Below are 18,636 nucleotides of genomic sequence, written 5' to 3'. Positions count from 1 at the left end.
TATTCTCCCGCAATTGCATAACCTATAGAAATGTTGCACAACATGAGCTCAAGGGCTCTCATGAAGTGTTTGATTAGATTTTGAAGATCTTTGCATTGATGTCAGAGTGCTTAGAGGGACAATATAGTGCTAAGTACCAGGCAGTTAGCACGTTTGGTAGGCTACGAATGACCAGCAGTAGCATCAGAGCTTGGAGAAGCCTAATTACTGTGACTAAATGGTCATGTGGAATTTGACTGCCTTCATGACTCGTGACCGCCGGTGTGTCGGTAATACGGTCACCACTTTTTTCTTAACCACAACTAGATGGATGCATGAAATCATTTATATGGAAATAAATATCCCTGAATGACTGAAATATTGGGATAAAGTAGGCAAATGCAATTCAAGGCATGTATCATATTGTTGCTTACTGAAAGTCCCAAAGTCATCCACTCGTTGTAATACATTTGAAGCAATAGCCTCCCCGCGTGTGATCAACTAGATTATAAATGCAGCACCGTCTTGATTAGGACAGTACCATCATGCTGTGAGACAAGCGTGGGGACTCAGATTTTTGTTTTCCCCCGAATCTCCATTTGGATATTGTTTAGGCTACAATTAGGCAGGGAAAATGTTACCTAAATTGAGGTGAGTGCTGCCCATGATCATCTTGTATGCTCATTTATTAGAACATTTTGCCATGTTATGGAGATTAACTAATGGATTATTTTGCTCTAAACTCGCAGTCGCCTAGTAGCCTAGGCCTACTCCCGACCAAAAGCCTGTGACTTCACCAAGTTGTTTGATAATCAATTAATGTGATTTTGTTTCACTGAATCTCTGTCTGTATAGACAATTTGGTTAATTGGTTTCTGGTTAAGCAAATAAGTGAAGGTGGTATACAGTGCATTCGGAAAGTATTCAGACCTCTTGACTTTTTCCCACATTGTTACGTTACGCATTTTAAAATGGATTACGTTGGAAAAAATACAATCTACTCACAATACCCCATAATGAAAGTGAAAGTAAATTTTTTGCAAATGTATTAAAAACAGAAATACCTTATTTATAAGTATTCAGACCCTTTGCTATGAGAGCAGGTGCATCCTGTTTCCATTGATAATCCTTGATATTTCTATAACTTGATTGGAGTCCACCTTTGGTAAATTCAACTGATCTGGGAAAGGGTAGTAAAAAATGTCTGCTTCATTGAAGGTCCCCAAGAACACTGCAGCCTCCATCATTCTTAAATGGAATACGTTTGGAACCACCAAAACTCTTCCTAGAGCTGGCAGCCCAGCCAAACTGAGCAATCGGGGGAGAAGGAACAAGTGGTGACCTCGCTGACCAAGAACCTGATGGTCACTCTTGACAGAGCTCTAGAGTTCCACTGTGGAGAACCTTCCAGAAGGACAACCATCGCTGCAGCAATCCACCAATCAGGCATTTATGTTAGAGTGGCCAGACGGAAGCCACTCCTCAGTAAAAGGCACATGACAGCCCACTTGGAGTTCGCCAAAAGTCACCCAAAATCTCTCAGACCATTAGAAACAATATTCTCTGGTCTGATGAAACAAAGATTGAACTCATTAGCCTGAATGCCAAGCATCACTTCTGGTGGAAATCTGGCACCATCCCCACTATGAAGCATGGAGGTGGCAGCATCATGCTGTGGGGATGTTTTTCAGCGGCAGGGACTGGAAAACTAGTCAGGGTTGAGGCAAAGATGAACGGAGCAAAGTACAGAGAGATCCTTGATGAAAACCTGCTCCAGAGCGCTCAGGACCTCAGACTGGGGCAAAGGTTGACATTCCAACAAGACAACAAGGCTAAGCACACAGCCAAGACAACGCAGGAGTGGCTTCGGGACAAGTCTCGGAATGCCCTTGAGTGGCCCAGCCAGAGCCCAGATTTGAACATCTCTGGAGAGACCTGAAGATAGCTGCGCAGCAACACTCCTCATCCAACCTAACAAAGCTTGAGAGGATCTGCAGATAAAAATGGGAGAAACTCAAAATAAAAGGTGTCAAGCTTGTAGCGTCATACAAGACTTGAGGCTGTAAGGTGCTTCAAAGGTGCTTCAAAGTACTGAGTAAAGGGTCTGAATACTTATGTAATATGTAAACGTCATATTGTAGTTGTTTTTTTATATATATAAATTAGCAAAAAAGAAAAAAAAAAAAAAAATATATATATATATATATATATATATATACACACACACACAGTGGGGCAAAAAAGTATTTAGTCAGCCACCAATTGTGCAAGTTCTCACACTTAAAAAGATGAGGCCTGTAATTTTCATCATAGCTACACTTCTACTATATCTGCCACAGTGGCTGGTGGACCAAAAAGTGATTTGCCCTACCCTTACTGTGTTTTGTGACTACTCTGATTCCCCCATTGTGGCCAATTCAATTGTGGTCACTGTTACCGGTTTGGTAACAGAGTGAAGCACTTTAATAACTTAATAATTCATAAACAAAATAGTTATCGGTAAAAACGCTAACTTTTGGGGGGGGGGGGGTAGTCAGCTTTAATAGTGTTAACTATAACACTATTAAATATTATTATTTAATAATGTTAACTATAACTACATTTGTAGGTCTACCTTTACTTGGTACTTCTGTGAACTCTCATAATCCTTCCTGAAAATATCTTAAAGATATGTCGGTTTTTGGTTTTAAAAAAATGACAAGACATTAGGCAACATTTCTTAAACTTACAGTAGGCAAATACTTTCTGAAAAATGTAATATAAAATGTTGATATTAATTGTCAGGGGCCGTTTCTTCAACATTATTGTGTTGGTATATTTTTAATATCTTAAGATGTTTTCTAGTATACTTTTTAAAGACCCCTTTCCCCATCTGAGTGACCAGAAATCAAAGCCATTGCTTTTTACACATTTCTGGGATGTAACACGGTTGAAAAATGTATCAATGCCTTATTTTCCCCCAAAATATAGACTCCTAGCTTTCATTTGAAACCAAATTTGAAATGCTCCTATAAACTTCACATTGCTGCTCATGGGTCCCATTACATGGAAATGACCAAATGTAAATACTATAGGCCTGTCTTGTGTTAAGGCAAGTGTTACATCACCACATTGATAGCAAATGTGATGGGACCACACAATGAGCAGAGCACATTACAGTTCAACAGTGATCTGGAGGGTTTATTCTGTTTGACTCGTCTTGCACTCACTCAGCTAGCCTAGATCGTATTAGTTACATGCCAAGGAGCACCATCAACTATGGTTGTGGTCTTTCTTACAGCATGGCATGCAAAGCAAGGGAGCTCCCCTCTTCTACTCTCACAGAAAGATATTAAATGAAAGCTTAGAGAATGATGAATAGGATGAAAAAGCATGTTTTCTCCATGTTCCCTAATGTTTTACCTTGGGTCATTTCCATGTAAAAATGACCCATGAGCACCAACATGTGAAGTTCATAGTCGTATATCAAATTGGGTGTCAAATGAGAGCTACGGGTCTACATTTTTGGGAAATGAAGGCAGAAATACAGTACCAATAAAAAGTTTGGACACACGTACTCATTCAAGGGTTTTTCTTTATTTTACTATTTTCTACATTGTAGAATAATAATGAAGAAAACTATGAAATAACACAAATGGAATCATGTAGTAATCAAAGAAAGTGTTGACCAAATCAAAATATATATTTGAGATTCTTCAAATTAGTCACCCTTGCCTTGATGGCAGCTTTGCACACTCTTGGCATTCTCTCAACCAGCTTCACCTGGAAGGCTTTTCCAACAGTCTTGAAGGAGTTCCCACATATGCTGAGCACTTGTTCGCTGATTTTCCTTCACACTGCAGTCCAACTCATCCCAAACCACCTCAATTGGGTTGAGGTCAGTTGATTGTGGAGGCCAGGTCTTCTGATGCAGCACTGCATCACACTCCTTCTTGGTCAAATATCCCTTACACAGCCTGGAGGTGTGTTTTGGGTCATTGCACTGTTGAAAAACAAAATGGGGATACCTTGTCAGTTGCACAACTGAACACATTCAACTGAAATGTGTCTTCCACATTTAACCCAACCCCTCTGAAGCAGAGAGGTGCGGGGGGCTGCCATAATCAACATCCACGTCTTCAGCGCATGGGGAACAGTGGCCAATGCTCTAACCACTAGCGCAAACCAGATGGGATGGCGTATCGCTGCAGAATGCTCTGGTAGCCATGCTGGTTAAGCGTGCCTTGAATTCTAAATAAATCAGTGTCACCAGCAAAGCACCCCCACACCTCCTCCTCCATGCTTCATGTTGGGAACCACACATGTGGAGATCATCCATTCACCTACTCTGCGTCTCACAAAGACACAGCGGTTGGAACCAAAAGTCTCCAATTTGGACTCATCAGACCAAAGGACCCATTTCCACCAGTCTAATGTCTATTGTTCGTGTTTCTTGGCCAAGCAAGTCTCTTCTTATTATTGATATCCTTTAGTAGTGGTTTCTTTGCAGCAATTCAACCATGAAGGTCTGATTCAAGCAGTCTCCTCTGAACAGCTGATGAGATGTGTCTGTTACTTGAACTCTGTGAAGCATTTACTTGGGCTGCAATCTGAGGTGCAGTTAACTCTAATGAACTTATCCTCTGCAGCAGATGTAACTCTGGGTCTTCCTTCCCTGTGGCAGTCCTCATGGGAGCCAGTTTCATCATAGCGCTTGATGGTTTTGTGACTTGACTGACCTTCATTTCTTAAAGTAATGATGGACTGTCATTTCTCTTTGCTTATTTGAGCTGTTCTTGCCATAATATGGATTTGGTGTTTTACTAAATATATCACCCCTACCTTGTCACAACACAACTGATTGGTTCCAATGCATTAAGGAAATAAATTACACAAATTAACTTAACAAGGCACACCTGTTAATTGAAATGCATTCCAAGTGACTACCTCATGAAGCTGGTTGAGAGAATGCCAAGAGTGTGCAAAGCTGTCATCAAGGCAAAGGGTGGCTACCTTGAAGAATCTCAAATCTAAATTATATTTTGATTTGTTAACACTTTTCTTGTTACTTCATGATTCCATATGTGTTAATTTTTATTTAACTAGGCAAGTCAGTTAAGAACAAATTCTTATTTACAATGATGGCCTACGAGAAGGCAAAAGGCCTCGTGCGGGGACGGGGGCTGGGATTTTTTTTTTTAAATAGGACAAAACACACATCACAACAAGAGAGACACCATAACACTACATAACGAGAATGACCTAAGACAATATAGCATGGCAGCAACACAACACATGGTACAAACACTATTGGACACAGACAACAGCAAAGGGCAAGAAGGTAGAGACAACAATACATCACACGAAGCAGCCAAAACTGTTGAATGAAGAGATAAAACTGTCCAGTATGAGTGTTTGCTGCAGCTCGTTGCAGCAAACTGAAAAGAGGAGCGACCCAGGGATGTGTGTGCTTTGGGGACCTTTAACAGAATGTGACTGGCAGAACAGGTGTTGTATGTGGAAGATGAGGGCTGCAGTAGGTATCTCAGATAGGGGGGGGGAGGCCTAAGAGGGTTTTATAAATAAGCATCAACCAGTGGGTCTTGCGACGTGTATACAGAGATGACGAGTTTAAAGAGGAGTATATAGTGCAGTGGTGCAGGAGCATTGGTGGCAAATCTGATGGCTGAATGGTAAAGAACATCTAGCCACTCGAGAGCAACTTTACCTGCCGATCTATAAATTACTGCTCCGTTATCTAGCATGGGTAGGATGGTCATCTGAATCAGGGTTAGTTTGGCAGCTGTGGTGAAAGAGGAGCAATTACGATCCAGACTATATCACATCCGGCCGTGATAGGGCGGCGCACAATTGGCCCAGCGTCGTCCAGGTTTGGCCATCATTGTTCTTAACTGACTTCCCTACTTAAATAAAAGGTTAAATGTAAAAATAAAAAAATATATAAAATAAAAAATAAGAGAGGAAACCAAGTCTGGATTTAACCTTAGCCTGCAGTTTTGATACGTGCTGAGAGAAGGACAGTGTACCGTCTAGCTGTACTCCCAAGTACTTGTATGAGGTGACTACCTCAAGCTCTAAACCCTCAGAGGTAGTAATCACACCGGTGGGGAGAGGTGCATTCACCTTACCAAACCACATTACCTTTGTTTTGGAGGTGTTCAGCATAAGGTTAAGGGCAGAGAAAGCTTGTTGGACACTAAAAAAGCTTTGTTGTAGAATTAACACAAAATCCAGGTTGATGTCTTCACTATTATTCTACGAAGAAAATAGTACAAATAAAGAAAAACCCTGGATTGAGTAGGTGTGTCTAAACTTTTGACTGGTACTGTAGGTTTCTCAACCATTGTCTATCTTAACATTTTGGCATGAGTAATTGTTTCAATTTCTGATCAAAGAGATTTCCATCTGGTGTCTTAAAAAACACCTACCAGAAAAAGTCTTAAAGTATTAGAAATAGATCAAAACACAATCAAATTGAAGTAAAGAGCCCTACCAAATAATATCAACACATATTTATTCTGAGAAAGTATTTGCCTTCTGTAAATTAAAAGAAACATTGCATTGTAATTCCATTACCAAAAACCTACATATATATATTTTTACATATTTTATTTCTCTCCCTCATGAGGATAATGAAAGTTCACAGAACTAACAAATAAAAGGTAGATTTACCAATTGGTTAGTGTTTTTACTTATATACTTTTTTGTTTACGAATTAAGTGATTAAAACTCGTAATTCTGCCTTTCTTCATCTCTTCTCTCTCCAGTTAATCCCGGCCCTTACTGAAACATACCCATGAGCACGCTCTTTCCATTGACTGTAACCAGTGTCCGCACCCACTGAGCGCCGACTGACACCGGACGTCCATGGACAATGAAAAGTAGTTGATACTTGGTCAGTTTGCCCTGGCCTTGATTTCAACATCCACAGATATAGTTTTTTGGGCCAGGACAGACAGGCCTTGATTTGGCCCAAACAGACTGGTGACTGACCAAATCTGAACCAATCATAGGTGTCTATTTTTCACAAGTTTGGACAGCACAGTGAAGCACAGTAGAGTACAGTAAAGAAAACTATTTTATAGTTCAGTACAGTATAATGTACTATATTGAACTCTACTCCAGGGTTTCCCAAACTCAGTCCAGTGTGTAGAAAACTACCCATATATAGCCTCTCGGGTGGCGCAGTGGTTAAGGGCGCTGTACTGCAGCGCCAGCTGTGCCACCAGAGACTCTGGGTTCGCGCCCAGGCTCTGTCGTAACTGCACAATTGGCCTAACGTCGTCCGGGTTAAGGAGGGTTTGGCCAGTAGAACAAAGGAGTCGCTCACCAGCGACTCCTGTGGCGGGCCGGGCGCAGTGCGCCCTAACCAAGGTTGCCAGGTGTTTCCTCCGAAACATTGGTGCGGCTCGCTTCCGGGTTGAATGTGTGCTGTGTTAAGAAGCAGTGCGGCTTGGTTGGGTTGTGTATCGGAGGACTTTCAACCTTCGTCTCTCCCGAGTCCGTACGGGAGTTGTAGCGATGAGACAAGATAGTAGCTACTAAAACAATTGGATACCACGAAATTGGGGAGAAAAAAAACGTTTTTTTTTTTAAAGAAAACTACCCACTATGCGAAGGAGGATATTGTATATTTCTACTAGAGGTCGACCGATTATGATTTTTCAACACCGATACCGATTTTTGGAGGACCAAAAAAAGCCGGTACCGATTAAAATCGGCCAAATTTTGTGTTTTTTTTGTAATAATGACAATTACAACAATACTGAACAAACACTTATTTTAACTTAATATAATACATCAATAAAATCAATTTAGCCTCAAATAAATAATGAAACATGTTCAATTTGGTTTAAATAATGCAAAAACAAAGTGTTGGAGAAGAAAGTAAAAGTGCAATATGTGCCATGTAAGAAAGCTAACGTTTCAGTTCCTTGCTCAGAACATGAGAACATATGAAAGCTGGTGGTTCCTTTTAACATGAGTCTTCAATATTCCCAGGTAAGAAGTTTTAGGTTGTAGTTAATATAGGACTATTTCCCTCTATACCATTTGTATTTCATATACCTTTGACTATTGGATGTTCTTATAGGCACTTTAGTATTTATGGTTAGGTACACATTGGAGCAACGATACGCACTGCATCGATTATATGCAATGCAGGAAACGCTAGATAAACTAGTAATATCATCAACCATGTGTATTTAACTAGTGATCATGATTGATTGATTGTTTTTTATAAGATAAGTTTAACTTCTTGGTGACAGGGGGGCAGTATTGAGTAGCTTGGATGAATAAGGTGTCTGTGAGTATAACAGAACTCATATGACAGGCGAGGAAGTGGGAAATGTGTTTGTTTTTTTTACTCAGACCCTATTGTAGATACAGTGGGATATTGGTTATGTTGCACTTCCTAAGGCTTCCACTAGATGTCAACATTCTTTCGAACTTTGAGGATTCTACTGTGAAGTGGGGGCTCATAAGGGCTGTTTGAGCCAGGTGTCTGGCAGATTTCCACAGGCTCCGAGGCGCGGTCATTAGAGAGTTAGCTCTCGTTCCATTGCTTTTCTACAGACAATAGAATTCTCCGGTTGGAACCTTATTGATGATTTATGTAAAAAATATCCTAAAGATTGATTCTATACTTAGATTGACAAGTTTCTACGGGCTGTAATGGAACTTTTTGTCCGACGTTCAGCGGGACCTGAACGCGCTTTTGGATTTGTTTACCAAATGCCCTAACAAAATAAGCTTTTTGGACATAATGATGGACATTATCGAACAAAACAAACATTTATTGTGGAACTGCGATTCCTGGGAGTGCATTCTGATGAAGATCAAAGGTAAGTGAATATTTATAATGCTATTTATGACTAATGTTGACTACCCAATATTGCGGATATCTTTTTGGCTGCTTTGTTGTCTGAAAGCTATACTCAGATTATTGCGTGGTTTGCTTTTTCCGTAAAGTTTTTTTAAAATCTGACACAGCGGTTGCATTAAGGAGAAGTATATCTCTAATTCCATGTATAATAGTTGTATTTTCATTAACATTTATAATGAGTATTTCTGTAAATAGATGTGGCTCTGCACAATCACCGCATGTTTTAGAACTACTTAACGTAATGCGCCAATGTAAAATTAGATTTAAAAAAAATATAAATATGCACTTTAGCGAACAAAACATACATGTCTTGTGTAACATGAAGTCCTATGAGTGTCATCTGATGAAGATCAAAGGTTAGTGATTAATTGTACCTTTATTTGTAGTTTTTGTGACTCCTCTCTTTGGCTGGAAAAATGGCTGTGTTTTTCTGTGAGTTGGTTGTGACGTAACAATCGTTTGTGGTGTTTTCGCTGTAAAGCATTTTTGAAATCAGACACGGTGGCTGGATTAACGAGAATTTTATATTTAAAATGGTGTAAAATACTTGTATGCTTGAGGAATTTTAATTATGAGATTTGTTGTTTTGAATTTGGTGCCCTGCACTTTCACTGGCTGTTGGCGAGATTGGACTCTACCATCCCACATGTCCCAGAGAGGTTATTGCTAGCTAGCAACTTGGCTTCTACTGCATTCGCGTAACAGGCAGGCTCCTCGTGGAGTGCAATGTAATCAGGTGGTTAGAGCGTTGGACTAGTTAACTGAAAGGTTGCAAAATTGAATCCCCCGAGCTGAGAAGGTAAAGATCTGTCGTTCTGCCCCTGAACGAGGCAGTTAACCCACCGTTCCTAGGCCGTCATTGAAAATAAGAATGTGTTCTTTAACTAACTTGCCTAGTTAAACAAAGATTAAATAAAGGTGTAAAAATATATATATATATATGTAATTTTTTTTTTTTTAATCTGCAAAATCTTGTCAAAAAAAATCGGCCATTCCGATTAATCGGTCGACCTCTTATTTCTACCTTTGTGAACCTATTCAGGATGCACTATGAAGAGAATGACAATCATGTCTACAATTATGCTTTTCTGTGTAGTACAGATCAGGGATCCATGATGTAATTCCACTACCATAAAACTCTGTTACTGGGTGTAAATCCAGTTCAATAAACTGACACCCCATTTTTCTGAAGACATCTTTGTTTTTTGGAAATCGTGGTCCATAAAAAAACAGAGATTTTACCGTAATTCTGTTACCAAACTTTGCATCTGCACAGTTCTTCCAGTAACTGCCTTGTCAATGCCATATTGGCCTAAGCTTAGCCCTTGATCATGATTCTCAGTTCCATTACATTAGACATTAGTCATCTGACTAAGGAGTCTTCTGTACAGGGGAGCTCTGTTAACTTCTTATGGCTGGGGGAAGTATTGAGTAGCTTGGATGAATAAAGGTGCCCAGAGTAAACTACCTGCTACCCAGGCCCAGAAGCTAAGATATGCAATATTAATAGATTTGGATAGAAAACAATGACATTTCTAAAACTGTTTGAATGACGTCTGTCAGTATAACAGAACTCAAATGGCAGGCAAAAACCTGAGAAAAAATCCAACCAGGAAGTGGGAAATCTGAGGTTTGTAGGTTCATGTCTTTGCCTATCCAATATACAGTGTCTATGGGGTCATATTGCACTTCCTAAGGCTTCCACTAGATATCAACAGTCTTTAGAACCTTGTTTCAGGCTTCTACTGTGAAGGGGGAGAGAATGAGAGCTGTTTCAACCCTGAGAGGTAGCTGCGTTCCTTTTCCTTTCTAAAGACAAAGGAATTCTCCGGTTGAAACATTATTGAAGATTTATGTTAAAAACATCCTAAAGATTGATTCTATACATCGTTTGACATGTTTCTACGAACTGTAATGGAACTATTTTGACTTTTCGTCTGGCCTGCGCCTCATGAATTTGTGAACAAAATGTGCGAACAAAAAGGAGGTATTTGGACATAAATTATGGACTTTATCGAACAAAACAAACATTTGTGGAACTGGGATTCCTGGGAGTGCATTCTGATGAAGATCAAAGTGAATATTTTTAATGCTATTTATGACTTCTGTTGACTCCACAACATGGCTGGTATCTGTATGGCTTGTTTTTGTGTCTGAGCGCTGTACTCAGATTATTGCATGGTGTGCTTTTTCCGTAAAGCTTTTTTCAAATCTGACAGCGGTTGCATTAAGGAGAAGTATATATTTAATTCCATGTATAACACTTGTATTTTCATCAACATTTATGTTGAGTATTTCTGTAAATTGATGTGGCTCTCTGCAAAATCACTGGATGTTTTGGAAGCAAAACATTACTTAACATAATGCACCAATGTAAACTGAGATTTTTGGATATAAATATGAACTTTATCGAACAAAACATACATGTATTGTGTAACATGAAGTCCTATGAGTGTCATCTGATGAAGATCATCAAAGGTTAGTGATTCATTTTCTCTCTATTTCTGCTTTTTGTGACTCCTCTCTTTGGCTGGAAAAATGCCTGTGTTTTTCTGTGACTAGGTGCTGACCTAACATAATCGCATGGTATGCTTTCGTCGTAAAGCCTTTTTTAAACCGGACACTGTGGTGGGATTAACAACAAGTTTATTACATTTACATTTAAGTCATTTAGCAGACACTCTTTATCTTTAAAATGGTGTATAATACTTGTATGTTTGAGGAATTTTAATTATTAGATTTCTGTTGTTTGAATTTGGCGCCATTGACTTTCACTGGCTGTTGTCATCTCAGCCATAAGTAAGAGCCCCGATTCTCAGTCTGAACATTAACACTCATCGCCTGTGGTATGATTTTGGAAGCAAAAGGACCTTATCTTCCATATCAGTGAGATATACATTTTCAAAAAGCAAAAGGTTAAATTGATATGCACCTTTACAGAGTTAGGGTTCCCGCACAGCCATATTTCCATGTTACAGTGCTTATTTATGGAAAACAGTTGAAAGACAGGGTGGACTCAGGGGTCATGTTAATGCAGAATTAACTTGTAAAATCTTGCTGCATTTTGTAAACGCAGATCTAAAATACTTATATAAAATGCAAGATTAACTTTCTGCAAAACATTAAGAAATGTAGCTGGCTACATTCTATGATAAACATTAGAAATATGATAGCCATGCATCATTTTTGCAAAAAGGACTGCTTATTCATTGGAAGCTCATTTACTTGTGTGGTTGCCAGCCCAATTGCATTGCACTTCTCGTCATCTGATGACAATTAAGCTTTTTTCTGCCGAATGTGTTGCACCAATGTATTTTCTGTGAAAACTATTTGCATTCCCCAGATCACTCAATTTAAGCACTCGATTGACCATAAATACTCAAGTGAAATGGTTAAAACGCAGATAGTTTGCACTTGTGAAATTAAAATTATAAAATGTATCTTTCATCTCTCTCTGGGTTTTCAGAACTTTCCATCAATTCGCAAGTGGCCAAAAGTCACTGGAGAAATCATCCGAGCGAGGGAAACAGTGTCCCTCTGTCTCAGTATATGTAGCCCATGTATTTGATGCTGTCTGGACCAAAAGAGTATAACATGTTGCTGCCATAGCATTTGATTGATTGATGCCAGCAAGCATTTGGTCTCCCTTGATTAAAAAAAAATCTTAATTAGCCAATCAGCATTGAGCTGAGCTCAACTATGGGTTGTCCAGGTGCAGCAAAACGCCCCCAAGGGGAGGCCAGTTGGGATTTGGCTTCAGACCAATCAAATCACTTGTCTGTTTCGAGTCTGCTTATGTTGATGTCCTGCAGTAGCTAGCTTGCTAAATTGGCCCTTTCCTAAGCCATGGATGGAGATGGGGATTTGGACTTGTGGTTTTGACTTAATTCTCTGTACAGGCCAATGATTAAGACAGTGTTTCTTATCTAACCATAAGTGAATATGTTGTGCCACTGGCCTGAGACGATTGAAGTTCAATATGTAGCCTAGTAGGCTCACATTACCTAGCCAGCTAGCTAACTTAGCTGGTTCATTGTTGCCCATGGGAGGAAGTCAGGCGATCAAGCATTTTAGCTAGGTAGCCTGTGACAACAAAAAATAAAAGTGTACTGTATCTGTATGAAAGATCCATACATTTACATTTAAGTCATTTAGCAGACGCTCTTATCCAGAGCGACTTACAAATTGGTGCATTCACCTTATGACATCCAGTGGAACAGTAGTGCATCTAAATCTTTTAAGGGGGGGGGGGGGGGGGTGAGAGGGATTACTTTATCCATAGACCGTTGACAACATGAAAGAGAGGAAGATGGCATTGGCATTCAACTAGTCTCTAAGTAGGGTAAGTCATCACCCACACACACACACACACACACACAGCCACATGCATTTTGCAAAATGTATTAGACTAACTGTTTTTGGTATCTTTAAAATGTGTTTTCAGTGTATTAAACTAAGCACATATAGCCTTGTTGATTTGATGATGTTTAAATGTTTAAGTTTAAATATTACTGGAATAGCTGAGGCTGTGCTCCTGTTCTCTTTGTGCTGACTCTGTTTTTCTAAATCAGAAGTCGTTTAGTAAACTGTCGAAAACATTAACGTGCTTGACCATGCCGCAGGTGATATAACTGTTTGCATGCAATATTTGCTTTGTGGACTTCACCGGACAGATCTTGTGCTCTCCGGTTTTGTGATGAAACAAAAGTAGATGTAGTAGAATTCATTGCGCCACTGTGACTTGTCTTTTTGTTGCCACGGTCTTATTGTATATCACGGCGGTGTATGAACTAATGTGTTATAGAGTAAACAATGTCATTATCACAACATAGGTTGTAATATGGCTTTTTAACTGACTTGACTTCCTCTGTGATGCTCCTGCTACTGTTTATATGGAGTATTTGGCTGTTTTGTCTTCCATAGACAATTCACCTTTAAGCAGAATATGTAAAGGTCCTTGGACTATAAGGACTAAAGTTAAGCTCCTTTAGTCCATTATTGGGCTAAGCCTAGGCCTAACTGTTGTAGTCACTTCAAAACCACAGGGCCAGAGATACTCATCATTGTGACAGGCCTATTTCACTTTTAATCTTTCAAATACTGACAACTACCATATAGTATACACATAGCCAGATATGTGTGACAATCAAGCTGATCCTAATGATTGGTTATTGAATAAAGAAGTTTGCAGCTGATTAGTCTTCGCTCGTCATAATAAAGATAAAATAGCATGACAGTAGAAAGTGTCATTTTTGTATTAGGCGATGTTTTGCAGTTTGCATAATGTCAAATAATAAGGCGTGCGCATCATTCCACGTAAAAAATCTGTCCAAGGAAAATGCCTACGACATACGCGTTCCCTCTCTGTCCTGACGAATGGCGATATTGCGTAATGATGTCCCCCCTGAGATGCAATCATGTACCTAACGATCTGTTTAAACTGCAGGTTATGGTATTTTCCATCACATGAACAACAACACGTGGTCATTGGTTACATTTAAATTACAACTTATGTTTTTTCCTGACATGCCACCATGTAAACCTTATCAGTGAACTTCGCATTCTACAGGTTTAGCTTAGCAGCTAACTTAGCCAGTTGGAAAACATTCTGCTTACCTTGGGCAAGTCACTGAGTTGGTTAGCATCCAGCAAAAGCTCCTCCAAACTCCGACTGTAGCGGTAGATCTCATCCGGAACGTATAACAGAGAACAGTGTCGCTTATCGATCAATTCAACATGACGATTGCACCGCCACAGGGGTATACACTGAAACATCACGGGGTGATGGCAAAATCCGTTCTTAAAAAATAGCCCGAAAAGACGTAAAATAAAATAAACGGAAGGCGCAACTGAATACGGACAGCTACTATTCGTACTGAACTAGCTAGATGGCTTGCCAAACACCTTCTTGCTATTCGAACGAATTTTCAAAGAAAACAAACATCGAAACCACCTCCACAGGCGTAAATAAATTGCACTGGACACCATGGAATACATACGCTGTCTATCTCACTTTGAATAGTTGTAGACACCTGATTTTCGCTTGGTTCTTTATCTTTATCACGTCGCCACTGGGATGTTAGTAGTTTTTCTAATCGTGTCCAGAAAACGATCACATCTCTGTTTTATTTCGTGTAACCTACTGTTTTCCTTGTCCCAGAGTTAATTTCCTCTCAGTCTGACCCGGAACATTCACTCCCTCATTCCAATCTGACGTCACCAATCCTAACCGCTCCCCCCTTTGTATATCTCCCTCCCCCTCTAGAAAAGTAGAAGCCAGAGAGGATTATAGATAGGCTTCTGATTCATTCTTCAGTTGGCCTACTGTACCTCAGCTCAGTGTTATTTTAGCCTGAAATAGCCTACAGTTATACATATCTTTTGACCTTTTTTTTATACCGTTTATTCTGGAGTTATACTTTAGAGTAGGTAGGTAGAGTACAAATAACTAAATAACATTTAAAAAATGCATTTCAGCATGGATGATTTTTTTTTAAATAAAGCATTTCTCTCAAATGTCAACCTGTCTTTATGGTCTCCTTGTCTGAATTGAACATGTAAACCTGGGGTGCATTCAGTTTGGTTCAACGTTTGATACGTTTGACGGTTTGTAGTGTACTGAATTACCAAAAGGGTGTGCATCATTTTTCGACCGCCTTTGAGGTAGGGCTACGTTTGCTCCCATTTGGTGGGTGTGGCGAATTCTGGCCTAATCAATATGGGTGTGACCATCAGAAATCGCAAAACTCATGCAGCCCACATGCACAACCGCCCTCTGGGCCACAATCACACTGTTCTTCACTGGTCGTTGAGTATAGTAGTTTCATTTGACTTGTTAATTAAACACCGTTCTGTCATGCTGAATGCACCCAAATGTATGTCCATTTATCAAAAGTAATGAATACAAATATAGAACCCAATTTCTAAATAGTGAGGGTGTAGTGTCTGAACTCAAGTCATTGCTTGCCTTTGTTAATCAGGATTAATAATTAGTCTCCACTTGGTGAACATCTAGGTCAGTGGGTCTCAACCCTGGGGTACTTGTGCCCCTGGTGTTATATGGTATACCCACAGGTGATACTTGGGAAGACTCAAGAGCATAGGCATAATGATCAGTTGCATATGATGGGATAACTTGGGTAGAGCAGAATGTGATTAGGGTATACAGTAACCAAACATTTTGAGAACCACTGCCAGTTGACAAAATGAGAGCCTTGATAATATGATGGGCATGACTGACTTGCCTCTAATTTTCTTCTCTTATCCACTAAGAGGCGCTAGTGCCTACTAAATGACAACACTAGCACCCTGAAAAGAACGCTCACATTATGTCCACAAGTGGATGTAAGGCCAAAAACAATCATGCATGGTTTATGAAATTTAAAGGGGAATTTCACCCTGGCTTTGCCACGGCATATAGTCATTACTATATTAACAACATTGTGTTTTTATCATAAACATCACAATTATCCAAACCACAAGCTAGGACTAGCACATTTTAATTTCACTGGTAGAATCGGGAAGTTTCGACTCCCTGTATATTGGTCTGCTCATAGTGAACCACAAAGTCCGGCATTCATAGCTAATGCTGATACCGCCCGCTAGGTAGAAGTGGCATGCAAACAAACTTGAATAATGGAGTTGTTTACCTCGAACGACCAACACACAGTAAATCTCAGAACTTCTCCAGGCAAGATTTTTTGGAAAACCTTTGTTTTTCACTGTTTGTCATCATGCTCGTATAGTGTTCTGTGCCTGGCTGTGCTAATTACAAACAAGCACAAAAATGAGTTATCTTCTACCTACCAGAGATTCACCCTGATTCTGCCAGTGGCTTGGGCTATCAAGACTCTTACAAAAAAAGATTGCCGTTTTGAAACTGCAGTAAAAGTGCAGTAACTCCAGTCCACTGTGGTATTTTGGACTCAGCAATTGCAGAATAACTGTAGTGTACTGCAGTTGAACTGCAGTTATTTTGCACTCTAACTGCAGTTACACTGCAAAATTACTGCAGTAAAAAATGCTGTGTTATTTAGGACGCAGTATTTGCAGCATACTGCATTTATATTGCACTCTAACTGCAGTTATACTGCAGTCCACTGCAGTTGTACTGCACTCCGACTGCGATTTTTTTTTCCTAAAGGGAATGATGACTGCGGAGACCAAAGATTATCAGAAGGATTTTAAGGCTGAACTGATGTGGAATCCATTTCAATGGCTGCTCAGAAGTGATGGAACATCAGCAAGATTCTCAATTAGAGGTAACCTAACGTTTGCTAGTTTGCTAGCTTAGCTGGGTAAGTTAGCTAGCTAGATAACGCTACAGTCCTGTATTGACCTCTGAAAGCCATAAGCTAAATCATATAGCAATCTTTTGGTAAACAAATTGTCAGTCAATTTCGCCTATGACATGGTAGTATGCTAGACTGGTAGCTACCTTCAGCAGAGTAAACACGTTTGTTTGTTCGTTCTATCTTTGATTGACGTTAGCTAACATAAGCTAGCTAATGTTACCAAATAAAGAGTATATCAATTTGGTAGCCATATATTCCACCTTTTTCTCGAAAACACTAATGTAACTAAAAATAAAATGTTCAATATTGCCTACTCACTCTGTGTGTTGGTAGCATGTCCAGCATGTCCAGAGATAAAACCTCTCTCATCATCACCCAGCGCCGGGGCTTACCTCCGCCGTACCCGCACCCCACCATACCCCTGTCTGTGCATTATGCCCTGAATATATTCTACCACGCCCAGAAACCTGCTCCTCTTATTCTCTGTCCCCAACGCTCTAGGCGACCAGTTTTGATAGCCCTTAGCCGCACCCTCATACTACTCCTTCTCTGTTCCGCGGGTGATGTGGAGGTAAACCCAGGCCCTGCATGTCCCCAGGCACCCTCATTTGTTGACTTCTGTGATCCAAAAAGCCTTGGTTTCATGCATGTCAACATCAGAAGCCTCCTCCCTAAGTTTGTTTTACTCACTGCTTTAGCACAATCTGCTAACTCTGATGTCCTTGCCGTGTCTGAATCCTGGCTCAGGAAGGCCACCAAAAATTCAGAGATTTCCATACCCAACTATAACATCTTCCGTCAAGATAGAACTGCCAAAGGGGGAGGAGTCGCAGTCTACTGCAGAGATAGCCTGCAAAGTAATGTCATACTTTCCAGGTCCATACCCAAACAGTTCGAACTACTAATTCTGAAAATTACTCTCTCCAGAAATAAGTCTCTCACTGTTGCCGCCTGCTACCGACCCCCCTCAGCTCCCAGCTGTGCCCTGGACACCATTTGTGAATTGATTGCCCCCCATCTAGCTTCAGAGTTTGTTCTGTTAGGTGACCTAAACTGGGATATGCTTAACACCCCGGCAGTCCTACAATCTAAGCTAGATGCCCTCAATCTCACACAAATCATCAAGGAACCCACCAGGTACAAGCCTAACTCTGTAAGCAAGGGCACCCTCATAGACGTCATCCTGACCAACTGGCCCTCCAAATACACCTCCGCTGTCTTCAACCAGGATCTCAGCGACCACTGCCTCATTGCCTGTATCCGCTACGGTGCCGCAGTCAAACGACCACCCCTCATCACTGTCAAACGCTCCCTAAAACACTTCTGTGAGCAGGCCTTTCTAATCGACCTGGCCCGGGTATCCTGGAAGGACATTGACGTCATCCCGTCAGTTGAGGATGCCTGGTCATTCTTTAAGAATAACTTCCTCACCATTTTAGATAAGCATGCTCCGTTCAAAAAATGCAGAACTAAGAACAG

At 40.2% G+C, this 18,636-nt stretch overlaps 1 protein-coding gene across 1 annotated transcript in view; it reads right to left on the bottom strand.

Moving 5' to 3' along the window:
* Window positions 1-15,062, bottom strand: part of LOC115113042 (leucine-rich repeat-containing protein 1-like) — a 76,921-nt gene extending 61,859 nt beyond the window's left edge. The window contains exon 1 of the mRNA XM_029640242.2: window positions 14,480-15,062. Coding sequence (XP_029496102.1) covers window positions 14,480-14,638 — 159 coding nt within the window. The 5' untranslated portion in view covers window positions 14,639-15,062. The remainder of the gene's footprint in view (window positions 1-14,479) is intronic.
* Window positions 15,063-18,636: the final 3,574 nt, after the last annotated feature.

Source organism: Oncorhynchus nerka, linkage group LG28 (assembly GCF_034236695.1).
Source record: "Oncorhynchus nerka isolate Pitt River linkage group LG28, Oner_Uvic_2.0, whole genome shotgun sequence".
NCBI classification, from domain to species: Eukaryota; Metazoa; Chordata; class Actinopteri; order Salmoniformes; family Salmonidae; genus Oncorhynchus; species Oncorhynchus nerka.
Note: the sequence above shows the minus strand (reverse complement) of the source record. Positions and strands in the feature narration are given on the sequence as shown.